The 27,304-nt window shown below is 35.2% G+C and overlaps 1 protein-coding gene and 1 non-coding gene across 2 annotated transcripts; one reads left to right on the forward strand and one right to left on the reverse strand.

The window, feature by feature from the left end:
• Positions 1–443: 443 nt before the first annotated feature.
• On the forward strand, positions 444–21,887 carry LOC124234184 (eukaryotic translation initiation factor 2 subunit 3, Y-linked-like). The gene is made up of 12 exons (XM_046651434.1): positions 444–594; positions 1,220–1,283; positions 2,206–2,333; positions 2,436–2,557; positions 9,283–9,377; positions 11,487–11,645; positions 13,072–13,206; positions 14,632–14,726; positions 15,333–15,477; positions 18,318–18,487; positions 20,305–20,477; positions 21,481–21,887. The coding sequence occupies exons 1-12, from the start codon at positions 526–528 to the stop codon at positions 21,542–21,544; spliced, it is 1,419 nt and encodes a 472-aa protein (XP_046507390.1). The 5' UTR covers positions 444–525; the 3' UTR covers positions 21,545–21,887.
• LOC124234186 (U6 spliceosomal RNA) lies at positions 11,919–12,025 on the reverse strand. Its single transcript, XR_006887241.1, has one exon. It is a non-coding gene; the product is annotated as a U6 spliceosomal RNA (small nuclear RNA).
• Positions 21,888–27,304: the final 5,417 nt, after the last annotated feature.

Raw genomic sequence — 27,304 nt, forward strand, 5'->3', positions numbered from 1 at the left:
CACTTCACCAAACCTCTGCCCTAGGGTTCCCTCCCAGCCGCCAGTCAGGGTACGCGCAACACTGTGAGCGTGGCTAGCGAAGATCCCCTTTAAGGACATGCCGGACCTCAGCCGACCTCAAGTAATTAAGTTACAGAAATGAGCAAAGAATATTCTTGTGTCATTATGCCCTCACGCTCCAAATGACAACCTAAGGTTCCCGGCCCACCCCTCCAGACACTGCTTCTCCTTGACCAACGCCCGCCTCAATTGCGTCACCCGCTTAGACGGGGTCCTTTTCTGGGCTGCCTTCAGCCTTGCCTGTACAAATATCCAACAGATCTGTAGCGAACAGATCCGGAAACTTTGTGCCCTGTACAACCCAGTGAAAACAAATTCAAGCAGTGAGACCCAACTGCACCCTTCATCTTCCTGACTCGGAGCTGGGCCCTAATCAGCCTTCCCGCCTCCGCTTTCTCTGCATGCACAAGGGGCCTGCGTACAATCAGGCAGCAGCTCGGGCGACTTACTTCTTTTCTGGGCAAGATGGCGGGAGACGAAGTTGCAGTGGCTGTGGGGCAGCCGCATCTTTCTCGCCAGGATTTGGCCAACTTGGTAAGGTTTCTCTCTGGGAGGATGCGGACTGAGCTTAGGAATGAGGATGGCCAAGCTGCCTAGGAGGCATTGAGACGAGATAGTGCCGAGCTCTCGGGAACGGGTATTAGGAGGGAGGCAGGTACCCTAAGCAGCGCTCACGTTACCGTCTGGACCTCCGCAGGTCTGCGATTTGGGTGTGTTGGGTATGAGATCATGGAACCTCGGGCTCTCGAAAGGTTCTTCTGAAACCTCATGGTGTTAAATGTCGTTAAGGTCTTAACGCTCTGAAGGGCTGGGAAAAGGGTCTGTTAAACATATGAAGATTTCATGGTCTGGGAAAGAACAGTTTAACTCTGCTCGATACTAATTCTCCTAAAATTTGGGGCCTCCGCTTTCCAGGTCTCCGAGGGTGACTGGAGGTTTTAGTCCTGTGTTTTGTAAGCATAAAGGAGTTTTTAGGACTTCTTAGCCCTACAAGTCTTGTCTCTGGTGTCTATGGAATAAACACTGCTTTTACAGGAAACGTAGGGTTTTTCTGTAAGCAGTACAGAGCTGAATAGATGGTGGCGAGATGCAAAACAAGAAATCAAGAGTCCGGGTTTGTCTTACGTGCCGTAATTTAAAATAAAATATTTCATTGTAGGATGTAACCAAGTTGACTCCTCTCTCTCACGAAGTTATCAGCAGACAGGCCACAATTAACATAGGTAAGAATAAGTAATTGTATAGAGCACTGCAGTTCTGGAGGCCTGGCTTGGCTGCTGACAATGAATTGTAAGGTCTTCTTGTACACTTAATTGAGCAAAGGAGGATTCAGATATGTAAGGAATAGATTTGAGCCCTAACAAGCAAAGTCCCCGCTAGATTTCTTGGGGAACACACAGAACGTTCTTTCTCCACTCCTGTCTTAAGAAGTAGATGTGATGGACAGACATGAATACATAAACAGGCAGTATTCTTTAAGCATAGAATAAGGTTAAGGAAGAGTTGAAAACGCTTGTTGCTCTGGATTATTCTTAGAACAGTATTTGTTAAGTGTTTTATTTGATATATAAGCTTTAAGTATTTTTCTTAATTGCCTCCTTTGTAATTTAGAAGAGAAGGTAGTTGAGTGTAAACTTCAGATACTTTAAGGTGTCTGTGAACAGTAAAACCAAATAAGAGAGTCTCCTATGAAAAAGATACAAACCGTTATAGCATTCTTAAAGTATATTTAATTACTGTAATTAAATTGGATATTTTTTCTAATTTTCGTGGATTCCTTTTTTATTGTATGTTCATAAATATTTACTTGACTCAAAATATTGGAAAATTTCTTAGTGTACAAAATTTTGTGTATTTTTCAGGGACTGTTTGAAGTGAAGATAATCTTTTTTTGCAATTTATAAGTTAAATAGTACATGTTGCACTAACTAGTGTTTTTAAACAAGGGGCTTAGGTACATGGGAAGTTCTCTTTAGTTATGTTTCAGAAAAAGTTTTGTGTAGAAGAGGATATGTAGAAGGGAAAAATGAAATCACTATTGGTTAGAGATGGAAATATTTGCAGTGACTTAATGGCTTTGGTTTTTGTATTGAAATATTTTGTTTAATTGGTTCCATATAAATTAATTTTGTCTGTTCTTTATAGGTACAATTGGTCATGTTGCTCATGGAAAATCTACAGTTGTAAAAGCTATTTCTGGAGTTCACACTGTCAGGTTCAAAAATGAACTGGAAAGAAATATTACAATCAAGCTTGGATACGCAAATGCCAAGGTACATAGTATAATGTGCAAGTAGAAACTGTTACTTAAGTTGTCTGTTACTTAAGTTGTCAAATAGTCAGCTGACAAATTCTATCTTTTCTTTGAAACTTAGATTTATAAACTTGATGATGCAACTTGTCCTCGGCCAGAATGCTATAGATCCTGTGGAAGCAGTACACCTGATGAATTTCCTTCAGACATTCCAGGGACCAGAGGGAACTTTAGACTTGTCAGGTGATCCTTTTTTGTGCTAAACACACTTTTTTGTCTATGCTTGTCAAGGAATTTAATAGATGTTGAACAATGATTTAAACCCAAGCTTGATGCAGATGCCGTTTTGCCAAAATGTAAGAAACTGTGAAGAACATGCTTAAAGCTAAGAGATTTAGAGTTTACAGTGGTTGCTTAATAACTTTTTAAGTGTATATATTTATGATAAGGGTAAATTGAAAGACCAGATATTTAAACTGGTCTTTTATATGTGTATAAACTGGTCTTATATATGTATGTAAAATACATGTATGCGACTTCTTTAAAGAATTGCCATACTAACAGAATGAAATCATAACATTTCGTGGTTTCCTTTCCGAGGCTTCTTTTGTTTTCAGCATTGTTGTTTCTGTTTCTAACTTCTTTTTAACACCTTGCAGTCTACCAGAGTGTTACATTTGTTAAAATTCATGAATCTGTTTTGACGCCTCATTATTATCCAAAGACCATAGTGTACGTTAGGATTCTCTGCTCATCTTGTACAGTCTGTTGATTTACACAAGTTTATAAATCATGTGTATTCACTATTTTATTATGATAGAATAGTTTCACTGCCCTAAAAATCCTCTGTATCCTACGTATTCATCCCACCCTCCTTCCTAACACCTGGTAAGTACTGACCTTTTTATTGTCCGCCTAGTTTTGCTTTTCCCGAATAATATATGGTTGGAAATGTACAGTATTTAGCCTTTTTAGATTGGCTTCCTTCACTTAATAATATACATTTAAATTTCCTCCAAGTCTTTTCAAGCTGTGATAGCTCACTTCTTTTTAGCACTGAATAATAATCTGTTGTCTGGATGTATCACAGGCTGTTTATCCATTCACGTATTAAAGAATATGTTTGTTGCTTCTAGGTTTTGGCAATTATGAATAATTGAGTTAATTTTTGTGCTGAGTATAAGTCTGTGTCTAGATTCTTTTTTTCTTTTCCTTTTTCTTTTTTTTGCTGAGGAAGTTTCACCCTGAGCTGACCTCTGTTGCCAGTCCTCCTCTTTTGGCTTGAGGAACATTTAGCCTAAGCTAACATCTGGACTAATCCTCTGTTTTGTATGTGGCACACCACCACACCATGGCCTCTGACAGGTGGTCTAGGTCTGTGCCCGGGAACCTAAGCTGGGCTATTGGAGTGCACCAGGCCACTTAATCACTAGGCCACAGGGCCTAGATTCTTTTTTTTGCATGCAGCCGTTCTAGCACCATTTGTTGAAAAGACTGCCTTTGCCTTTGCTCTTTGTCAAAGATCAGTTAACTGTAGTTATATACATGTATTTCTGGGGTCTCTACTCTGTTTCATGGATATACTTGTTTTATTTGCCAATATAACGCTATCTTGATTATTGTAGCTATATATTAAACCTTGAAGTGGGATAAGGTCTGTCCTCTAACTATTATTCTCCTTCAATTCTCTTGTTGCCTGTTCTGAGTCAACTCTGTGTAAACTTTAGAATCAGTTGGTTGATATCCACAAAATAACTTACTGGGATTTTGACTTGGATTGTATTGAATCTGTAGATCAGTTTGAAAAGTACTGACATCTTAACAGTATTGAGTCTTCTTATCCATGAACATAGAATATTTCTCCATTTATTCAGTTCTTGGATTTTGTTTATTGGAATTTTGTAGTTTTCCTCATATAGATCTTATACATATTTTGTTAGATTTATATCTAAGTATTTTATTTTTAGAAGTGCTAAAGTAAATGGTCTGTGTTTTTAATTTCAAATTCCTCTTGTTCTTTTTCGGCATGTAGGAAAGCAATTGACTTTGTATATTATCCTTGAATGTACAACCTTACTATAATGGCTTATTAGTTCCAGGAGGTTTTTTGGCCTCCTTTGGATTTTCTACACGTTATCTATCACGTTATCTGCGAATAAAGACAGTTTTACTCATCCCTAATGTATATGCCTTTATTTTATGTCCTTGTCTTATTGCATTATCTAGGACTTCCATTATGATGTTCACAAACAGTGATAAGAGGGGACATCTTTGCGTTTCCCTGATCTTATGGGAGAGCATTAAGTTTCTCACCATTCGACATAACATTAGTTGTAGGTGTTTTTGCAGATGTTACCTTCTAGTTTGGTGAGAGTTTTTTTATGAGTGAGTGTTGGATTTCTTTGAGTGTTTTTTCTTCATCTATTGGTATGCTCATGTGATTTTTCTTCTTTTTAATATGAGGGCTAATTGATTAATTACTTGATTTTCAAATGTTGAACCAGCCTTGCACACCTGATTTAAGTGCCATTTCATTGTATTGTAGAATTCTTTTATGCATTGTTGGATTCAATTTGCTAGTGTTTTAGGATTTTTGCATTTGTCTTCATGAGGGAGATTGTTCTGTAGTTTTCCTTTCTTATAATGTTTTTGTCTGGTTTTGGTACATGGTAAAGCTTGCTTCTTAGAATGAGTTAGGAAGTATTCCTCCTGGTTCTGTCTTCTAAAGGAGATTGTAGAAAATTAGTATCTCCCATAAATGTGTGGTAGAATTCACTGTTTTAGGCCTGGTACTTTCTGTTTTGGAAGGTTTTTAATTAGTGAGTCTTTTCTATAGTGGATAAAGGCCTTTTCAAGTTGTTATAGTTTCTTCCTGTGTAAGTTTTGGCAGGTTGTGTCATAAGAAATTGGTCTGTTTCATTTTGGTTATCAAATTTGTGAGCATAAAATTTTTCATAGTATTCCTTGAATTATCCTTTAGTGTTCACGGAATTCGTAGTGTTGTATCCCCTCTTTCATTTCTGATGTTAGTCATTTGTGTCCTCCGTCTTTTTTTCTTAATCTCACTAAAGGCTTTTTGATTTTATTGATGTCTTCAAAGAACCAATTTGTGGTTTCGTTAGATTGTCTGTCGATTTCCTATTTCCAGTGTCATTGATTTAAGTTATTTCTTATTGCTAAACAGCATTCCAACATATGGAAGCAGCAGAGTTTAACCATTCATCTATTGTTAGAACATTTTGGTTGCTTTTGGTTTGGGGCTATTAAAACGAAAAGCTCCTAAAAACAATCATAACAGATTTTTACATGGAAATGTTATTTCATTTCTCTGGAATGTTTGCATATGTGATTATTGGGTCGTAATGATAAGTGTTTGTTTAGGTATTTTTTGGGTGTTTTTTTTTTTTTTTTTTTTTTTTTTGGTGAGGAAGATTATCCATGAACTAACATCTGCATGCAACAGTCTTCCTCTATTTTGTATGTGGTATGCTGACTCAGAATGGCTCGATGAATGGTTTATATGTCCACACCCAGAATCTGAACCCATTAACCCCAGGCTGCTGAAGCGAAGCACATGAACTTTACCATTACACTGCCAGGCCAGCCCTGTTTAGTTTTTTGGAAACATACTAAACTGTCTTTCTAGAGCATCTATACCATTTTAGATTTTTATGAGTAATGTATGAAATTTGGTTTTCCATCCTCACAAATATTTGGGATTGAAACTTTTTTTTAAGCTGTTATAATAGGTTTTAGTGATATCTTGCATTTCCCTAATGACTAGTCTTGTTGAACTGAGTGAAATGAAAATACAGTGGTTCTCCTTATCCGTGGGGGATGTTCCAACACTCCCCAAGTGAATGGCTGAAACCGTAGATAGTACTGAACCCTACATATGCTATGTTGTTTCCTATACATACCTGTGCTGAAGTTTAATTTATAAATTAGGCACAGTAAGAGATTAACAACAATAACTATCAGTAAAGTTGGCTTTGAGGGCATTACTGTAAAGTAAGGGTTACTTTAGCACAAGCACTGTGATATTGCAGCAGTCTGATAACTAAGACAGCTGCTAAGTGATGAACAGGCAATCTACAGCAGGGATATGCTGGATAAAAGGATGATGCACATCCTGGGTAGAACAGCAGTAGGGTACAAGATCTCATCATGCTTTTCAGAATGGCGTGTAATTTTAAACTTATGTATTGTTTATTTCTGTGATTCTCTGTTTAATGTTTTTGGGCCACAGTTGATGCAGGTAACCATGGAAAATGGATCCATGTATAAGAGGGCGTACTACACAATACGTAAAAATCTGTGGGATACATCTAACTAGTGCTTGAGGAAGGAAATTTATAACACTAAAAGCTTCGATTAGAACAGAGCAAAATCTCAAATTTCTAATCTAACCTAATTTAAGACACAAGAAAAAGATCAAAATTAATCCAAAGCAATCAGAAGGAAGGAAACAATAATAATAAAGGAAATCAGTGAAATTGAAACCAGAAATACAATGGAGAAAATCAATGAAGCAAAAGAGTGGTTTTTCAAACAGATCTGAAAATTGGCAAACTTCTTAGCTCAACTAAGAAAGAAAAAAGGATTGAAGCCACAAATTACTGATATCAAGAATGATGTAGTAGCCATCAGTAGAGCCTCTGCCAATATCAAAACGTAAATACGGAATACTGCAGACAACTCTATACAAATAATTAAGACAGCATAGATAAGTGTACTGATTGTTCAAAAAACAAACCACGACTCCCCCAGTGTTAATTACATAATCTGAATAACCTTATAGCTATTAAAGAAATTGAATTTGTGTTTTAAAAACCCTCAAGAAAGAAATTTCCAGGTCCATATGGTTTCAATGCAGACCCCTACTAAACATTATATAAGAATTAAAATGAAATCTAAACAATAGAAAAGGAGAGAGCAGTTACCAGCCCATCTTATGAAGCCAGTATCACTCTAATATCAATTCAGACAAAGAGAGCACAAAAAAAGACAAAAAAAAAAAAGAAATACAGGTCAGTATGCTTAATGAATTTAGACACAAAAATTCTTGACAAAGTATTAGCGTGTGGAATTCAGTAATACAGAAAGGAGTTAAACACTATGACCAAATGGGGGTTTATTACAGGAGTACAAGACTGATTTAGTATTTGCAAATCATTCAGTGTTACTCATTTTATCAACAACCTGAAGAACAAACATTCTATGTTCTTATAAATTGATGGAAAAAAGCACAAAACTCTGATAACCAGAAATACAGGCAAATTTGTTCAGCTTGACAAAGAACCTTTGCAGCAAACTTTCAGCTAATATCAAAATGGTAGGAAACTGAATATTTTTACCCTAAGTTCAGGAACAAGGCAAAGACAGCTTCTCTTACCATTTTTATTATACATAGTGCTAGAACTTATGTTGTAAAGCCAAAAAAAAAAAAAAAATGTTAATAAAAGGCATACAGATGAGAAACAAAAAAAAGTATTCATTTGTAGATGACATGATTATGGACATAGATATTCCCAAGGTATCTACAAAAACTTTAAGTAAGTTTGCCAGAGTTGCAGGATTCAAGATCAATATACAAAAATTGTTTTTCTGTATACTAGCAATAAATGCATACACACCAAAATTTAAAATACTATACTTGAGTCTCTTGAAAAGATTGAACACTTAGATGTAACACACAGAGTAATTACGCTGAAAAGTGTGTGTCTCTGAAAGAACTCAAAGAAGATCTAAGAGATATACTGTATATAGATTAGAAAACTCAAGAAAGTAAATGATCCTCATTCTGGTCTCGTTGATACAGAGGTGTAATGGAATTCCCATCAAAATCCCAGTATGGTTTTCTGTTGGTCTAGGTAAAATTATTTTAAAATTGGGTTTGAATCACAAAGAAACTGGAATAGCTAAAACAATTTTGAAAAAGAATAAAATGGAATTAGTCTGCCTGATTTCAAGACTCGTATAACAGTCAAGACTGTGTATTGCTGGTGAAGAGAGGGATGCATCAGAGGAACAAAATTAGAGAGCTCAGTAATAGATTCAGGCAAATATGACCAACTGAGTTCTTACAAAAGCAGTTAAGGGGAGGAGGTGAGGCTTTTCAACAAACAATACCAGAGTATGTGAATGTCCATAGGCAAAAAAATGAGTCTAGTTTTAAACCTAATGACTTGTAGTATTCAAAATGTGCTCCTACTTTATGCTGGTTTGTGTATACTTGTACATTTTGACTACATGCTCAAAATATACCGAATAGTAAATAGATCAAACTATAAAGCTTAGAAGAAAATATAGGCAAAAATTTTTACTACCTGGGAATTGTTGAGGTACTTTTAGATATTATGCTAAGGTGCAGTCCATAAAATAATTGGTGAATTCCAGTTCATCGGAATTAAAAATAGTTGCTCTGCAAAAGATCTCTTAAGATGACAAAAGACAAGCTACTGACTCTGAGATAATATTTGCAGATCACCTGTCCAGTAAGGGACTGAAATATATAAAGAGCTCTCAGAAACTCAGGTTAAAAGCAAACTATCCAGCTGGAAAATGAGCAAAAGACGTGGAGAGCATATATGATAGGTGAATAAACACAGTTCTTATAATTTATTAGATTTAGTTTTCAAATCAGTAATGTTCCTTGTATATGTACTATAAAGTCTATATGTTCACTGTGATTGGATTTGGGAGTTTTTCCCACATTTATTAGAGCCTTCTCTTTGGACAAGTTATGTTTGTACTTAGCTAATTTTATCTGGTTTGTAATGATCTTTAGTCATTTTAATTTCAGCTGGTAATCTCATTTTAAAATTCTGGAAGCATCAGGTTTTGTGGCCACTTTACTTTGAAGCAAGATTAATTACTTTCAAAGTGGTTTAACTTTGGGAAGTTTGTGACTTGTGTGTTGAAGTATTAGTTGATCTTAAAGCCGATTGTTGTTTCTTGATTGTTAGACATGTGTCCTTTGTTGACTGTCCTGGCCATGATATTTTGATGGCTACTATGCTGAATGGTGCAGCAGTGATGGATGCAGCTCTTCTGTTAATAGGTAAATAATATCAGAATTCATTTGACAAATTAATGTGGAGCCAAGCCAAGATGGAATATTTAAAGGGTAACTGGGGCCTTTAGTGGCCGTAAATGGAAAGTAATAGGTCATCCAAATTAATATCTGTGCCTGCCAATTATCATGTAATATGAAGCAAGGTGAAGCTGAAGCTGATATCTTGTGAGAATTCTTATGGTAGTTTGCAAAAAGAATTTTTAAGTCAACAGTGCATTTTTCTTACTGTTGTATTTAGAATTTAATGTATAGAAGCACGTGGGGTTTTTGTTTGGTTCGGTTATTGTCTCTGGGCTCTCCCCTGCAATATTGGCATAATGGGTTTTTTTAGATGCAAATCTCATTCCTGAGATTTGAAATCAAGGCCTCTGTGGAGGTTTTCACAGCTGGGGTTGTGCTTTCTCCCCTATGTCAGCTTTTAAGAGATTTTGTCAGTGGAGGCTACATGAGGTTCAGAGCCAAATATAGAGTTAGAGGGTACTGTCTCCACGTAAGACAGCCTTTATTTTTGACGCCAACTGAAAGTTCAGAGAGTTCCCTAAACCATCGTTAGGTTTGATCATTTGGTATACTCACAGATGTAACTGAAAGCTGTTATAATCATAACTCACAGTTATGATTTGTTACAGGGAAAGGATGCAGATTAAACTCAGCCAAAGAAAGACATCCAAGAGGGAACCCAGACATGAAGCTTCCATTGTCCTCTCTCTGTGGAAGCAGGGATTACTCTCCCATTATCATTGTGTACTGTTACACGTAAAATATTGCCAACCAGGGAACCTCATCTGAGTTTCAGTGTTCAGACTTTTTATTCTATCATATAGTCCTGAGTGATTGATTGCCAGTATGGTTGACTTTAGTCTCTAGACAACTGAGACCTCATGTCCCCAGTCCCTCACCTTCAATCATAGTTAGTCTTTCTGGTGTTGTTGGCTTCTTCTTTAAGACTGTTCATTGTGGCAGCCCCACCCTAGATCGAGTGTAAGTTAGTCCCTACCCTGCATAAGGGCACTCCTATTAGGATGACATGGCTTATATTCAAGAATCCCGAGGAAAAGGCTATGCTTCATTTTCAAGAAGGCCAAATGCTTTACTACACAAGGCTGTATTTACCAAGAAGCATGCCACCTAGGTATAGTACTAGGCAACTGAACATCACAACTTGGTGAAGATAATCATTGGGGTACTGAGCAAAACATACTTCTTTATCATGTACTTTTATTTTTGCAGATAGTGTTTTTCCATTTTGTTAATAGTTAGCTCTATATGTTGTCTATGGATGTGTAACAAAGTACTTCAAAACCTAGTGTCTTGGAATAACAAATATTTAATCACTGTTTCTATTGCTCAGGAGTTTTATTGTTTCTATCTCCAGGTCTCATAGGTTAAGATATGTGTAGCAGGGGCTGCAGACATTTCAAGACTTGTCCAGAACTTAGAGTCTGCTTTTAAGTTCACTCAGGCATTAGTTTCTACTCACATTGGCCTCTCCATAAGTTGTGCAACTGTCTTTATGACATGTAGCTGTAGTTGTGAGAGAGACAAAGAGCTTCCAAGTTGGAAGCCAGAGTCTTTGTCACCTAACTTGAGAAGTGACATCCCATCACTTTTGCAGTATTTGTTAGAAGTAAGTCATTGGATCCCTTCCACATTTAAAGGGAAGGATTTCTCAAGGGTGTCAATAGCAGAAGATGGGAATTATTGGGAGCCCTCTGTGTGATCGTCTACAACCGTAGGCTTGGATAAATAATTCAAAGACTGTGTCAAGCAACAACCGCCTTTAACTATTCTGGAGCTAGACGGGGCCAGAATATGCAAGGACTAGATAGAACCAGAGGGGAATATTTTATGCCTGAGTAAAAGCATGAGTAGGCTCTGAAAGAAGCCAGATTTGTTAGTTCCAAGGCTTGTGCTTAGGGCCAGGAATACGGGATAAAACTCTGGGAGAATCCAAGAAAGTTTAACAGAGGCACACAAACACATTTGGCAGTAGTGTCCAGGAATTTGCTTTGAGTAGGAGCTCCAAAGTCTGATTAGGTGCCAGGTAATTCTTATTACTCATCTTTCTTTTTTTTTAATTCTTCATCAATTTAGCTGGTAATGAATCTTGTCCTCAACCTCAGACTTCTGAACACCTGGCTGCCATAGAAATTATGAAGCTGAAACATATTTTGATTCTACAGAATAAAATTGACTTGGTAAAAGAAAGTCAGGCTAAGGAACAGTATGAACAGATCCTTGCGTTTGTACAAGGTAAGAAGCATTAAGTCCAGATAGCTTTATGTAATTATCAGAAACAAAGTGAATTTGTGGGTTGTGAGTCCTATTTCTCTACCTTCTACCTAACACCATTGTTGCTTTTAGCCATTTGATAGAGGCAATGAAATCTGTTTGTGGATTTGATATACTGAAAGTAGATGTTACCTAGAAAAGAAGTTGCCATCCATAAACAATACCAAACAAGTTTTTCTTCAAATGTAAACATACTGCTTCTTTTTTTACAATGTGACAACTTATCATGATAGTAGAAATATGGAACACTTCACAAATTTGCATGTCATCTTTGCATAACGGTCATGGTAGTCTTCTCTGTATTGTTCCAGTATTAGTGTATGTGCTGTGGAAGCAAACACCAGTCAAATGTCTTAAAAGCTCTTTCCCCAGGCATAGTAAAACAAATGAAAGCATCTTTCTTTCTTTTTTTTAAAGATTAGCCCTTGAGCTAACACTTGTTGCCAAGCTGCTTCTTTTTGTTTTTCTTCTTCTTCTCCCCAAAGCCGCTTGCTACATAGTTGCGTATTCTAGTCGCAGGTCCTTCTAGTTGTGCTATGAGGGACACCATTTCAGCATGCCTTGAGCAGTGTGTAGGTCCACGGCCAGGATCCAAACCGGTGAAATCCTGGGCCACAGAAGCAGAGTGCGCAAACTTAACCACTTGGCCCCAGAGCCGGCCCCCAAAAGCATCTTTCTTATAAGTTAGTTTCTTTTTTAATTTTTTTGACTGTTTCTTCTCAGTAAATATCTTTCTGGGACTGGAACTGACAGTGATTTCTTTAATCTTTATAGTGTTCCCTTCTCTAAAACATATTATTTTCATCTTGAGCAAGACATGATGCATATTATTTTTGACATTTGATTTCTTGTCTCTTTTATTTGTTAGAATGGTTGTCTCTCTTATCCAGATTTTGTGGTAAAGAAAAGAAAAGGTTGTGCCTATAAAATCTCATTCTGTTTGGTTAATTCTGTTGACCAGCTTGACATTCAATTAATAAGGAGCAAATTTTATTATGCAAGCAATCTTTGATAAACAAAGGGTTTGTAATTTTATCTTCACATTAAATGGATAAATTACGTTATTGGAAATCTTCAGCTATCAAAATTTCTTTTTAGTAGTGCTAGTATTTATTCCTTTAAACACTTTTACTCTTTTATATAGATAGTAATATAGCTTCATCATTTTTCACTTAAAGAGAGTAGTATAGTATTCATTTTTAGTGGGAAAAACAGACAAGACATTGTGATCTTTCTAAATAGAATAATCACTATCTGTATATTCCTAACATTTAGATAGGGATTTCTTTGGATAACTATTTTAGTAATCTTAATAGTTTTATGAAATGCATATAAAGAACAATTTCTATAAAACTGACATATTTTGATATTTCTGAATTTTATTTAGGTACAGTAGCAGAAGGAGCTCCTATTATTCCAATTTCTGCACAGCTGAAATATAATATTGAAGTTGTCTGTGAGTATATTGTAAAGAAAATTCCAGTACCTCTAAGAGACTTTACGTCAGAACCCCGACTTATTGGTAAGGACATACCTATTTGTGGGCTTTTTAGCCATTGGCTTGATCTTTCCATGTTATTGATTCACTTTTAAGGTGTGTATTATTTGCTGTTTGTGCAGAGGTGATAATAAGTTACAATATTCATATGCATTTTTAAATTTCAAAATAGGAAATGAGTTTATGGAAACCAAGGGCAACATTCCATTTTGAACTCAGTGGAGTCAAATGAAAGTTTCGGTGTTAACATAGATAAAGTCTGAGATACTGGCAATGCTGTGTTGGATGAGGAACAGAATCCTGAATAACATAGGAACGTTATGTGATCAAGATTGGAGTAATACCATACTTTTTATGCAGAGAGAATGTTTTAATCAGGAACAGGATATTAGAACTTCTGTAAAAATGAGTCCAGCTACTGTTAATGAAGATTTTGATGTTCCTTTTCCCTTAATAGAAGTTTACTGTGTTGCTATGATTTAATTAAGTTTCTGGTTCTTGCACACAAGTTTATATGAGCCTTTCCCAAACAAACATTTCAGCCATTCTGGGCTTTTATCCAGACCTCCTGTGTGTTTTATGGGGAAGTGTTCTTTTGAGTGATTGTGATGCATGCCATTTTTTAAGAATCACTATTCTCCTTGCAGGTAACATAGACTTAGAATTATTTTTGTAGTTTTAAATCTAAATATTTGTTACAGTAGTTATATAAGGTATATAGAGGTATATAAAGAAAATTTCAGTCCCATAGCACTGATGAAAACATGTATATTTCCACAGCTCTTTCTGTTCATGTAATCATATAGATATACATAAGCGTGTATAGTCTGTTTTAAATGAGAGTGGGATTGTACCCTGAGGATTAATTTTATGGCTACTTTTTCTCTTGAATAGTATATGAGAGTCATTCTTAGTAGTTTGGTAGGGCTGCTGTAACAAAATACCACATGATGGGTTACTTAAATAGCAGACAGAAATTTATTTCCTCACAGTTGTGGAGGGTGGAAGTCTGAGATCAAGGTGTTGGCAGATTTGGTTTCTCTTTGGCTTGCAGATGGCCACATGGTGCTTTGTCCTCACATAATCTTTCCTATCTCTGTGTGTACACCTACTATGTCTGTGTGTCCAAATCTCCTATTCTAGTTATCTTGGATTAGGCCCTAATGGCCTCCTTTTACTTAATTACCTCTTTAAAGGCCTGTTTCCAAGTACAGTCACCTTCTGAGGTCTGTGAGTCCAGGAGTTAGGACTTCAACATGAATTGGAAGATGGGAGGAGCCTAATATATTTCAGAACAGTCATACTTCACATAATTATATACATACAAAGTTACCTCCAACATATAGATCTCAAGTGGCTACTCCTGTAGAAAACCTAACTTGAATAAATATTTCTTCTAATTAAAACAACAGAATGAGCTGTATGGTTTCTTTCCTGTATTCTTCGCAGTTATTAGGTCCTTTGATGTCAACAAACCTGGCTGTGAGGTTGATGACCTTAAAGGTGGTGTGGCTGGTGGTAGTATTTTAAAAGGAGTATTAAAGGTAAACTTTTCTTTGAGTTTTATCTTCTTAACCAGAAAAAATTATGGTAAAACAAAATCTAAAAATTAATCTTAAAATATATATCTTATTTTGGGGCTGGCCCAGGGCCGTTAAGTTCGCCTGCTCTGCTTCAGGGCCCTGGGTTCACCAGTTTGGATCCTGGGCTGAGACCCATGCTGTACTTATCAAGACATGCTGTGGCAGGCGTCCCATATACAAAAAATAGAGGAAGATAGCCATAGATGTTAGCACAGGACCTATCTTTCTTAGCAAAAAGAGGAGGATGGATGGCAGATGTTAGCTCAGGGCTAATCTTCTTCAAAAAAGAAAAATAGATATATGTATGTTTTGTTCTACTGTTGCTGTTTAATGTTTCTGATGTGTAAATTATAGATTTCTTGTAGGTAATTGCTTAATAATTGAGTGATTTTTACTATATAGCTATCTTCTACATTTTTGTTTTTATTCTTTTTAAAGTAATGTCTGAAATTATTTTTGCAAATAGGAAGGCCTTTTCAGTTTAGGAATCTACTACTTATGACTATTAATGTGTAAATGGTTATTGTGTTCTCCAGAGTATTCTAATTACTCACCTATATGTTTCAGGTGGGCCAGGAGATAGAAGTGAGACCTGGTATTGTTTCCAAAGATAGTGAAGGAAAACTCATGTGTAAACCTATCTTTTCCAAAATTGTATCACTTTTTGCAGAACACAATGATCTTCAGTATGCTGCTCCAGGGGGTCTTATTGGTAAGAATTTTACTTTCGTCAAGCTTTTATTAGTGGCTATTCATGTTACTTTTTGTGTGAAATGCATCATCTAAGAGTACGGGTCTCTAATTACATATTTTAACTCAATATGGAGGAGTGAGATAGGCATATACACGCATGTTAAGTTGTTGATTTTAGATCAGAAGATGATTTTATGTTTTCTAAAAAACAGCTTTTATATATAAAGAATACATTGTGGTTTCCTGTCTAGATAAGTTCAACCATAACAAAGTTTTTGGTTCAGAATTTGAGATATATCAGTATGCTCTTTATTAACACTGTTTTGGGATACCTTCTATGTAAATTTTTACAAATGGAAAGGTGCCCAAAAAACTACCTGTAACATTAGATTACATTTTTGCTGGAACTGACAATAAAAGATGAGATAACTTCTATTTTTAAGGAATTGCTGTAGTAATTTATGGATTTCCTAATTTCTTACTAGTTTATTAACCACTATCCGGGAAAGTCAAGACTTTGTGAGAGAGGTTCTATCATCCTTTTCCTTTGGATTAAAGAAGGAAATGTTGATTAAAGAATTGGTCATTTGCTTTTATGTGTTTTAGCTATATATTTCTTACAGCACTTTGAAAATGTCATTTCACTACATCTGGCTCTGGTTTTTGATGAGAAATCAAGTGTAAATATTATTGAGGCTTTTATGTCCCTCCTGTTGCTCTTAACAGTTTGGTTGTGGTATTTTTTAGTGTGTTTCACTTTGAGTTTATCCTACTTAGAGTTTGTTGAGCTTTTTGAATGTGTAAATTAACATTTTTTTCCTGTTTTTTTAATCAAATCGAGGATGTTTTCAGCCATTATTTTTTTAAATATTTTTTCTGTCCCTTCTGTTCTCTCCCTTTGGGACTCTCCTTATGCATTTGTTAGTATGCTTAATGATGTCCCATGGGTCTCACAGATTGTTCATTGTTGGTTTTGATTTTTGCTGGGAATGGATCATCTCAATTGATCTATCATCGTTTGGTCATTCTTCTTTCTGCTTAAATCTGCTGTTTAGTACCTTTGTTAAATTGTTCGTTTCAGTTTTACTTTTTAACTTCAGAATGTTTATTTGATTCACTTATACTTCCTGTCTCATTATTGATGCTCTCTACTTGGTGAGACATTATTATCATACTTTCATTTTGTTCTTTATACACAGATTTCTTTAGTCTTTAAAACATATTTAAAATATACTGACTTGAATTCTTTGTTTAGTAAGTGTAAGATCTGTAGTTCCTCATGGACAATTATGTTAGAAAGTGCTTTTTTTTAATATAGGGGCCATACTATTATTGCCTTGCATATCTCATGATTTTCTGTTCAGAACAGTTTTAAATTGTACAATGTGGCAACTCTAGAAATTAGATTCTCTCCTCTCCTAAGGGTTTATTTCTCCTTGTTCTACTAGTTGGTGTTTATTTAGTGACTTTTCTGAACTAATTCTGTCTGTCTTCTTTTCATATGTGCCCACCAAACTGTATACTTGATTAGCTTACTGATCAGCCAGTGATTGAACAAAGAGATTTCTGTAATGCCTAGAACCAGGAAGTCTCCCGGTCTTTATTAAAGGGGTCTGTGTGTATGTTGGTGCCTGTCTTCAACACTCAGCCAGGCAGTTAACACCTTAGCCTTCTCCTTCATTTCCAGCTTAAGACCACCTAGGGGTAAGAACTTAAGGCTCTTTCCTGAGCATATGCACAGTCCTACACATCCGCATTCTCTTCTAGATTTGTAGTAATATATCAGACTTCAAAGCTCCTGTGGACATCCAGACTTTTTCCTTTTAAGCTTTTTGGTTAGGGTGTTGTTGCCTCAGCTATTTTCCTTCAGTTCCCTGAGGAATAGACTTTTCACACTGGTCATCCAGACAGCTGTGAAAATGGAATGTTCCAGGGAAGCATCAGAGAAGTCAAATGATAATCCTTGGGAGATGAGGCTTTAGAGGAGCTCTGGCCCTGTTCTGCTTTCTACAGTGACTGCCAGCCCGTTGGTTGTCACCACAAATGCAGATTGTTTACAGTGCTGCAGCCGGGCTGGTGAACAGAGATGAGACTATGACAAGTTAAAAATGTCACAAAACTTGCTGTTCTTACTGAGCTTCAGCATTTTTCTTGAATAAATACTCCACAGATTGCTGTAAATCTTTGGTTAAATTCCAGAGTTTTGAAAGTGATTCTGACATTTTTGTCAGTTTTCTCCTTGATTTTATAGAGAAGAAAGTTTTGGGAGGCTTTTATTCCACCATTTTATCGATATATTTTCTTTGCTGTATATTTATTTTCTCCATTCTATCTTCATAGTAAAAGTTTACTGTATATATTGTGGATGATTTTTTATGAACAAGGAAATTCAGGGAACATTTTCCTGTAATTTTTTAATGCACCAGTTTACAAACATACAAGTAAAATAGTGCAGTGACAACTCTGTATATCTGCCAACCAGCATTAACAATTACCAGTTTTATTTATACAAATTCATCATTGTGAACTTTGTAACTTTTCAGTCCTCATTAAGATGTACTATCTTGTTACATGAAATTCATTTTCAGTCAGGCAAGTGTCTCATTTGCCTTTTGTTATAATTTAAATCAAGCAGATCTTTTTATTCTTAAATTTCCAGCAACACTTCCAGTGTTTTTGGTTCTTTGGGTAAAGCAGGGATATTCTATGGGGATTTTGATTATGTAGCTTTTACATGATATGAACATAATGTAACTGGGTTAAAATGTGTAGATACATGTTGCACTGTTGGACTAACTTTCCTATTGCAGACGTTTTAAGAAATAAGTTGGAATATATAATATATCTTATTTACATTAGGAGTTGGAACAAAAATTGACCCCACTTTGTGCCGAGCTGATAGGATGGTGGGGCAGGTACTTGGTGCAGTTGGAGCTTTACCAGAGATCTTCACAGAATTGGAAATTTCCTATTTCCTACTTAGACGGCTTCTTGGTGTACGGACAGAGGGAGACAAAAAAGCAGCAAAGGTAAATTGTTTTTGTGATTCAAAAGCACTTAAGAACATGCTGTTGTAGCCAGTTTTGTTTCATTCTTTTATAGTTAAAATGGAATTACAAAAAAAGGAAAGGTGAGTAATTTGAAATTTTCTTTATAGCAGCCAGCCATAAACCACATGACTTTTAATTTTTCCTTTGCTGAGGAATATTTGCCCTGAGCTAACATGCATGCTATTCTTCCTCTGTCGGTGTGTGAGCCACCAGCACAGCATGGCCATGAACAGATCGGTGAAAGTCTATGCCCAGAACCAAACCCAGGCCACTGAAGCAGAGTGCACTGAACTTAAACCACTAGCCCACTGAAGCTGGCCTGAGAATTTTTTTAAAAAAGAAAAAAAGTGTTTGCATTACATCTGACAGTCATCCTTTGATTAATGATGAGAATACATTCTGAGAAATGCATCATTAGGTTATTTTGTTGTGCAAACATTGTAGAATGTACATACACAAATCTAGGTGGTATGACACTGATCTTACCGGACAACCGTCACGTATGTGGTACATCGTTGACCAGAACGTTGTTAATTCAGTGTGTGACTATACAAAGATTTACTAGGATGCATGTGACTGAGAAAAGATCTATTAAGGTTTGTTTGTCAGAGAAGGGAAATAACCACTCATACTTTCTGAGAAAATATAAATTTGTAATATATTTTCATGGATCAATTTGGTGATAGTTATCAAAATTTTAAATGTGCAAGGGTTTTCTCCGCAATTTCACTTCAAAGTTATTTTTTTTAACAGCAATAGTTAAATACCATTTAAAATGAAACACATTATATGGATTTAACATTAAAAGATCTGAAGATATAATAAGCTTGGGGAGAGAAGTAGCAAAAGGGCGATATAGAATTCTATATTAGTTTTTAAATACTGGACCTCTTAATAGTAACAACGAGTCTCCTCTCTACCTCAATACCACTATCAAATTCCATTCTCCAGTTTTTCTTGAGGTCTTACTAATAATGGTTGACATGGTGCTTAAATTTTTAACTGTCTTTCATGTATGCAACCTCAGATTGAATTCTTCCCATTACAGTATTCAAAATTCTATGTATGTGTGGTCACAAAGTCCTTTTTTCATATTAGGAAGAAATTATGGTCATGAAAAACAAATAGAAAAGAAATTGTTTTGAATATAAGTAATTACTTTTAAAACTTACATTTGTCGTTTGTTTGGAATTCCTTAAAGATTTATTTTTCTTATTCTTTAACTTTTAGTGAAACATGAATCCCTTAAAAATACTGTTCTGAATTTGGGCATTAAACTCTCACTGTAGATAACAGCAATAAGCAATAGAGCATTTAGTAATTCTAATTATATGATAATTATTGGAGGTATAACAGCTAGAAATTATGCAATAGGTGTTTTGCAACTTGACAGAGGCCAGAAAGTTTACCTAGTTTACATTACATGAATGAAGCTAAACCTCCAGAACCCACTTAACTATTGTATTATTCTTGCGTTACTGCCTTTTTCAGGAAATTGTAATCCTTTTTTGCCATAAGCATCTTCAGAATTTTTTAAGAGTTATGTTGACTGAGCTCTTCTTAGTAACTTATTTTGGAGTTAGACCTTGTGTGTGTTCATTGAGTGCTAAATAAACTTTTTTCAATACCTGTAGGATGTGTATTTTTTTCAAACCTCATTGTCTAATTTGTGCAGAATTTTAGTTTTTTTCCTTCATATTTTATTTAGTTCCAACAGTTTTTGGTAAATTCTCACTTTATTTTGGAAAGCATTTTCTTAATTTAAGGGTTTATTTTTTCTTAATTTATTCCCCTAGGTGCAAAAGCTGTCTAAGAATGAAGTGCTTATGGTGAACATAGGATCCTTGTCAACAGGAGGAAGAGTTAGTGCAGTTAAGGCTGACTTGGGTAAAATAGTTCTCACTAACCCTGTATGCACAGAAGTAGGAGAAAAAATTGCCCTCAGCCGAAGAGTTGAGAAACACTGGCGGTAAGTTTGTCAGCTTTGCCATTGTCTAATTGAGAAAAACAGCGTATTTTCTTGTGATGTATTAGTTGTTGATGGTGTACATACACACACACTTTTCTTTGAATTCAGTAGTTTTCGTGGCTTTAACTCTGATGTGTATGACTGAAGCTGTATTTCTAATCCTGATTTGTAAAGCTACAGTTCACATTCTTACTAGAGGTACTGCAACTAGCTTTCCTTTCATTTCAGGCAGAATCTCTATAAAATTTTCAGAATCAGTATTTCAGTTTTCTTTGACTTTTTATGTATATACGTTTATGTATAGTATTCATATTCATACATGTGCACATATATAAACATATAACTTAGTTGTTTTCTAAAGCACTGAGTAGCTTGCAATAAGCTGGACCTCTGAATATTTCAGTGAATACTTCCTAATAATAAGGATATTCTTGTATAAAGTAGCTCAGGAATTTCAACGTTGAAAAAAATACTAAAACCTGCACTCTGTAATCAGTTCTGTTCCTTATCTCAGTATTTTCCTGTATCACATTTCCTGAGCTACAGCTCATGTTCACACGTTTCGTTTCCTTGTTATGTTTCTGTAGTCTCTTTAATATGGCACTTATTTTGCCTCTCTGTCCCCCCGTAAGTCATTATAATCTGTTGAGGTGCTATGAAAGAGGCATTTTTCAAAGAAAAAATGATCAGTAACGAATTGGTTTTTTTAAATTAGGCTGAAATGTTTTAGCTATAGACATGGTTCCTTAAGGGGACCTGAAGTGCTCTTATTTGCTGATTCTGAATGGCTAGGTGTATTTTTTTAGAGAAACATGAGCATACTTATGGAAGGAACTTCTTTGTTTTTTTGTTGTCTATACAACAGACTTTTCTTTATGGAGGGATATTATGGGAAAATGTTTGAGCTTAAAGGATAGTAAAATAAAATCCATTCTCAACATTTTTTAATAATGCTAATGAAATGAATTGGAAGCTCATAATTTGTTTTATTTTCATTTTGCAGTTTAATTGGTTGGGGTCAGATAAGAAGAGGAGTAACCATCAAGGCAACAGTCGATGATGACTGAAGAATATCAGTTAGTAATACATTTGGACGAAGTCAACATTTCTTTTAACAACGTGAGGGTGTAATATTTCACAGCTCATTATCTTAGCAGAAACTACACGGTTATTCTCATTTTTTGGTGATGAAAATTTTACCTCTATTACTAAAATAAATAATAGGGTCTACAGTAACTGTCAAAATCAGCATATTGATGGATTTAAACCACATTTTAGCAGAAATTGATCATTACTAAACAGTGTCAAATTTGTACATCAGTTCAGGTTTGAAATGAAAGTGCTGTTACAACCACCTTTGCTGTAGTACCCCCATCACTGAACCTGTTTGAAATAAAATATTTCTTCTTATTCTTTCATGATTATTTGAGTATTTCCAGGCTCTGAAGTGCTGTTGTGCCAGTAAAAACTTGAAGACACAAAGTCTCTTTGAAAATCAGCTCCCTTTTTACCCCCTATTTTATTTAGAATTTAGAATGAAAATGAAAAAGTTCAAATTAAATTATGTTTTAGAGCGTGAGTACTCATTTACATGGACAAAACTTTCAAACGTCCCTTGCCCTGGAACACAGTTCCTAGGCTGGAACACAGGAAGAGTCAGCCAGCTTTATTTACCTCTGTCCATGATGCCTGTACTTATTTCTCATTGGTTACTCCTGAAAGCCAAGTCTTTTCCTCTTGGAAAATACAGTTTTACCAACTGATTCTAGATAAGTAACAAAGATCCTTCAGGGGCTTATGTTATGTTTTATCTTAACATTTTAATTTATATGGTTATAATATAGATTCTAATACTTGTAATTTTTTTCTGCTATCAAATACTAAATATTTTTGTCTTCTTTCTTAAAATACTCATTAAGGTTATTAATAGTTGCCAAAACTGTCATATTGATGATTCTAATCGACATTTGAAAAAAATTAGGAGCTTCCAGAAGACAAGATGCTCATACTAGTAAGCAATTTGCCAAGGAAACTAAATTACCATGGTATTTAATGATCTGTTTTTCTTATTCCACATATATTGAATGCTTGTGAATCCATTCACAAATGACTGTTTCATGAACTAGGCAGTCTATAATAATGTATGTTTAAAAACTGATAATTTGTGGTGTTACAGAATGAGTGACTCACATAAATCTTTTGCATCATTGATTGTATTTTAAAAAAAAGCATAAGGACAATTGTAACGGGCTGTTGGAGGCATATGGGTCATAAATTTGTTATGAGGACAAAAATGTGGCTTTATCCTCCCAGAAAAATGCAGTCAGACAATTTTGCATATGACTTCAGTACCTTTACAGAGCCACTGAGGTCCTTTCATGAATTTTCTTAGTAAGAATTTCTGTAGTCTAACCTGTGCCTGAAACTACTAGTAAGCATTTATTGAGTACTTACCTTATGCTAGCACTGTTTTAAGTTATGTATATAGTAATTTGTCCCAAAACCTTACTGAACCTAAGTACTTTTGTCCCTGTTTTACCACTGATGAGACAAAGGCACAAAGAAGGTAAGTTTGCTCAAGTCTCACAGCCAATAAGCAAGAGAACTGAAATTCAAATCTAGGTCGTTTGGTTCCAGATTTTAAAATCTTAACTATGAAGTTACACTCCCTCTCTTAGACACTTTGTTTTCCACTTGTTGGGTGTGTTACTTTATATTTGCCAGTGAGAGAAAGCTTCATAAATGTGTCATTCAAAAGCTTTTCATTCTTCCTGAGTTTTTTTTCCTCCCTGTTGTATTACTTATTCTCATACTATTTTTTCCTGCTTCTTGTATTACTGCTTGTTCTATTACTGTTAAGATATCTGTGTACGATAGGAGGACTTATCCGTTCCCCTTTTGGGTTGTATCACTCTTTGCTTTCCATGTGTTGAAAGTAAGTACAAATAAGTTGGACAAACTGCATGTTTTATTTTAATGAAATAAATGTCTCATCCTGTTTGGATAGTGAAACTTACCTGCTATTATTGTAGCTACACGGTATAATTTTGGTTAATATCTACCCAGCATATCTTTTAATCATTGGCCTTTGGTCTCACTGGTAATTTTAGCCAAAACTAAAGCATTTGACAGTTAAAATTTTTTATTTCCGTAGAAGATCAGAGAATATTTATGTTTTTGAGAGCACAGAATACAATGAACAAAGCACTTTTAAGTTTGGTTTCTGTGGTGTAACTAGGACACAGCCTAGCATCTGTCACTGGTTCTTTACTATCAAATCACTTACGTGGTACAGTTCATAAATTCATATTTGAAGTAGGACTTAGCCCACAATAAGATGATTGGGAGAACATGTAGAGCTTTTTTAATAATCTCTAAAAAATCAGTAGTTCTTTGGCTTGAGCTTTGTATAAATATTTTTGTGTGAAAGACTGTAATTGAAGTATGGGGAAATAAAAGATCTGCTGATCATTCTATGATTATTTATGGCCATAGAAGTGTCCAAATCTTGAAAAATGGAATGGGTTGGAGGGAGGTGGCGGTTTCAAAGGATAATCAGGGGAAAAAATAACTAGCTTTTCCTGTCATTCGTCTTTTAATCCTTTGTCACTGAAGAGTAATGAATGGTAAATGGTAAAGATAGTAAGTTTGCTTTTGTTCCTAGTTTGCTGAGAGTTCTCATCTATTCAGATTTTTTTATTAGTTGATTTTAAAAAATTTAAATTGTTCAAATGACAAGACCTTAGAAATAAATTCTTCATGGAAAACTAAATCTACTTCATGTAGAATTTGAAATGTTGATGAGAGGAGGGGACACATCACGAGTAATGTTTCTCCATTTAGTATTATAAATTTCATTTCCCTTTTAAGTACTACTTTAGTTGCATCCCACATATTTTGAAATGTACTCATTTCATATTTATATAGTTTTTTTCCTTTAAGACTGTCTCTTTGGACCCATGGATATTCCAAGTATAGTGATTAATTCCCAAATATTTGTGGTTTTTCCACATATCTTTGTTATTGATTTCTAATTTAATTTCCTTATAGTACAACAAGGTTCATTTTATGATTTATATTTTTAAACTTTATTAAGGTTAAGGTTAGTTTTATGGCCTAGAATATGGTAGTATTTTGGTGACTTCTATATGCTCTTGAAAGGGATATATATATATCTGTGTGTGTGTGTATATGTGTGCATGTGTGTGTATATATATGGTGGTGTAATTGTATGTTTGTCTGTTTTTCCTTTAAGACCTATGAGGCTTTTTAAAAAACAGCTTTATTGAAATAGTTCACCCATTTAAAGTATACAATTCAGTAGTGGTTTAGTATATTCATGGATACGTGAAAAAATCACCACAATCAATTTTAGAACATTTCACCACCTCAAAAAGAAACTCTGTACTCTTTAGCTATTACTCACTATTTCCCTCTCCCTTCTATGCCGTACGCCCCTGCCCAGCCCTAACGACCCCTAATTTACTTTCCATATCCATACATTTCCCTGTCTGGACATTTCATACAAACAGAGTCATATAATATGTGGTCTTTTGTGACTGGCATCTTCACTTAGCATGTTATCATCCTTCATGCATGTTGTAGCATGTACCACTGCCTCCTTTTCTTACAGCCAAGTATTCCATTGTATGGATACAGCACATTATGTTTATCCATTTGCCAGTTGATAGACATTGGGATTTTTTTCCACCTTGAGACTCTTACTCATAATCATAATGATAAGTGTTTTAGTTACCTAGGAGTGGGATCACTTGGTATGATACCTATGTTTAATCATTTGAGGAGCTATCAGAAGTTAGCTGCACCGTTTTCGATTCCCACTAGCAAGTTCTGAGAATTCTGATTTCCCAGTCCTTGCTGCACTACTTGTAACCTTTTTTATTCTACTGACCCTAGTTAGTGTGAAGTGACACCTTGTTGTGGTTCTGACTTGCATTTTCCATTATATAACTAGTGATGATGTGTATCTTTTGATATGCTTATTGGCCGTTTTATGTGGTCTTTGGAAAAACATCTATTCAGATTATTTGCTCATTTTTTAATTGGTTAATTTGTCTGATTGAGTTGGAAGAATTTTTTCTGTATTCCAGATACATGTGCTTTATCAGATAAATGATTTGCAAATGCTTATATGATTTTTGCTTTTTGATGTGATGTATTGCATTAATTGATTTAAGATTCTATTAGTTTGCTGGGGTTGCCTTATAAAGTACCACAGATGAGGTAGCTTAACAACAGAAATTTATTTTCTCACGGTTCTGGAAGCTGGAAGTCCAAGATCAAGGGTGGTGGTATGTTTGATTTCTCCTAGGCCTCTTTCCCTGGCTTGCAGATGGCCACATGATTCTTTGTCCTCAGATCTTTCTTCTGCTTGTGTTCATTCTTGCTGTCTTCTTTTCCTGTTCATGTCTCTACTGTCCAAATTTCCTGTTCTTATAAGAACACCAGTCAGATTGGATGAGGGCCTACCTAATGGCCTCATTTTGCTTTAATTACCTCTCTACATGCCCTGTCTCCAAATACAGTCACATTCTGATGTGCTGAGGGTTAAGCTTTAAACATGAATTTGGGAGGGTGGGACAGCATAATTCAGCCTACAATAATGTGGTATTTTACACTGAATGATTGACCTATCTTTGCATTCCTTGGATAAATATCAGTTGATCATGGTATATAATTCTTTTAGTATGATGCTAAATTAATTTAATTGAGGTTTTGCCTCTGTATTCATGAGGGGTATTGATTTGTCATTTACTTGTGATATCTTTGACCTTGGTATTATGGTACTGCTGGCATTGTCTGAATTATTAAGTGTTTCTCAATTTTCTTCAAAAAGTTTAAGGAGGGTTTGTGTAATGGTCCCATTTTCATTTCTGTTTTAGTCATTCAATTCTTTTCTCTTTGTTTTCAGTCTAACTAAAGGTTTTTCAGTTTTGTTTACTTTCAAAGAACCAACTCTTGGTTTCACTGGTTTTCTCTATTGCTTTTGTATACTGTCTTTCATATATTTTGCTCTCCTCTGTTATTTTCTTCATTCTACCAGCCTTGGGTTCAGTTTACGCTTCCCTTTTTAATTCCTTAAGGTGTCAAGTTAGTTATTGACTTGAGTTATTTGTTTGATTTTTTTTTTTTTTTTTGGAGGATGATTAGCCCTGAGCTACCATCTGCCACTAATCCTCCTCTTTTTGCTGAGGAAGACTGGCCCTGAGCTAACGTCTGTGCTCATCTTCCTCTACTTCATATGTGGGAAGCCTGCCACAGTTTGTTTTTTTTAATGTATGCTTTTACAGCTAAAAACTTCCATCTCATCACTGCCTTTGCTACATTTTGTATATAATAACTATAAATATATATACCTCTAACAACTACATGAAACACATGGAGCAAAAACTGTCAGGAGAGAGAAACTCATTCAACAATAGCAGTTGGAGACTTCAGTACCTTCTAGTAACGAATAGAACAACTAGGCAGATATCAACAAGGAGATAAAAGAACAATACTGGCACTCCTCATTTTATTGTGCCTTTTTTTAATTGCGCTTTGCAGATAATTTCATATTTTTACAAGACCTTCCACCAGGAGAAGAATTACAAATTGCTGAGGCTCAGATGATGGTTATCATTTTTTAACATTAAAGTGTATTTTAATTGTTATACATTTTGGTTTTTTAGACATAATACTGTTGCTCACTTAAAAGACTACAGTATAATGTAAACATAACTTTTGTATGCACTGGGAAACCAAAAACTTTATGAAACTCAGTTTATTGTGATATTCACATTATTGCAGAAGTCTCGACCTGAACT

The sequence above is a fragment of the Equus quagga genome, unplaced genomic scaffold, assembly GCF_021613505.1.
Source record: "Equus quagga isolate Etosha38 unplaced genomic scaffold, UCLA_HA_Equagga_1.0 72560_RagTag, whole genome shotgun sequence".
Taxonomy (NCBI): Eukaryota; Metazoa; Chordata; class Mammalia; order Perissodactyla; family Equidae; genus Equus; species Equus quagga.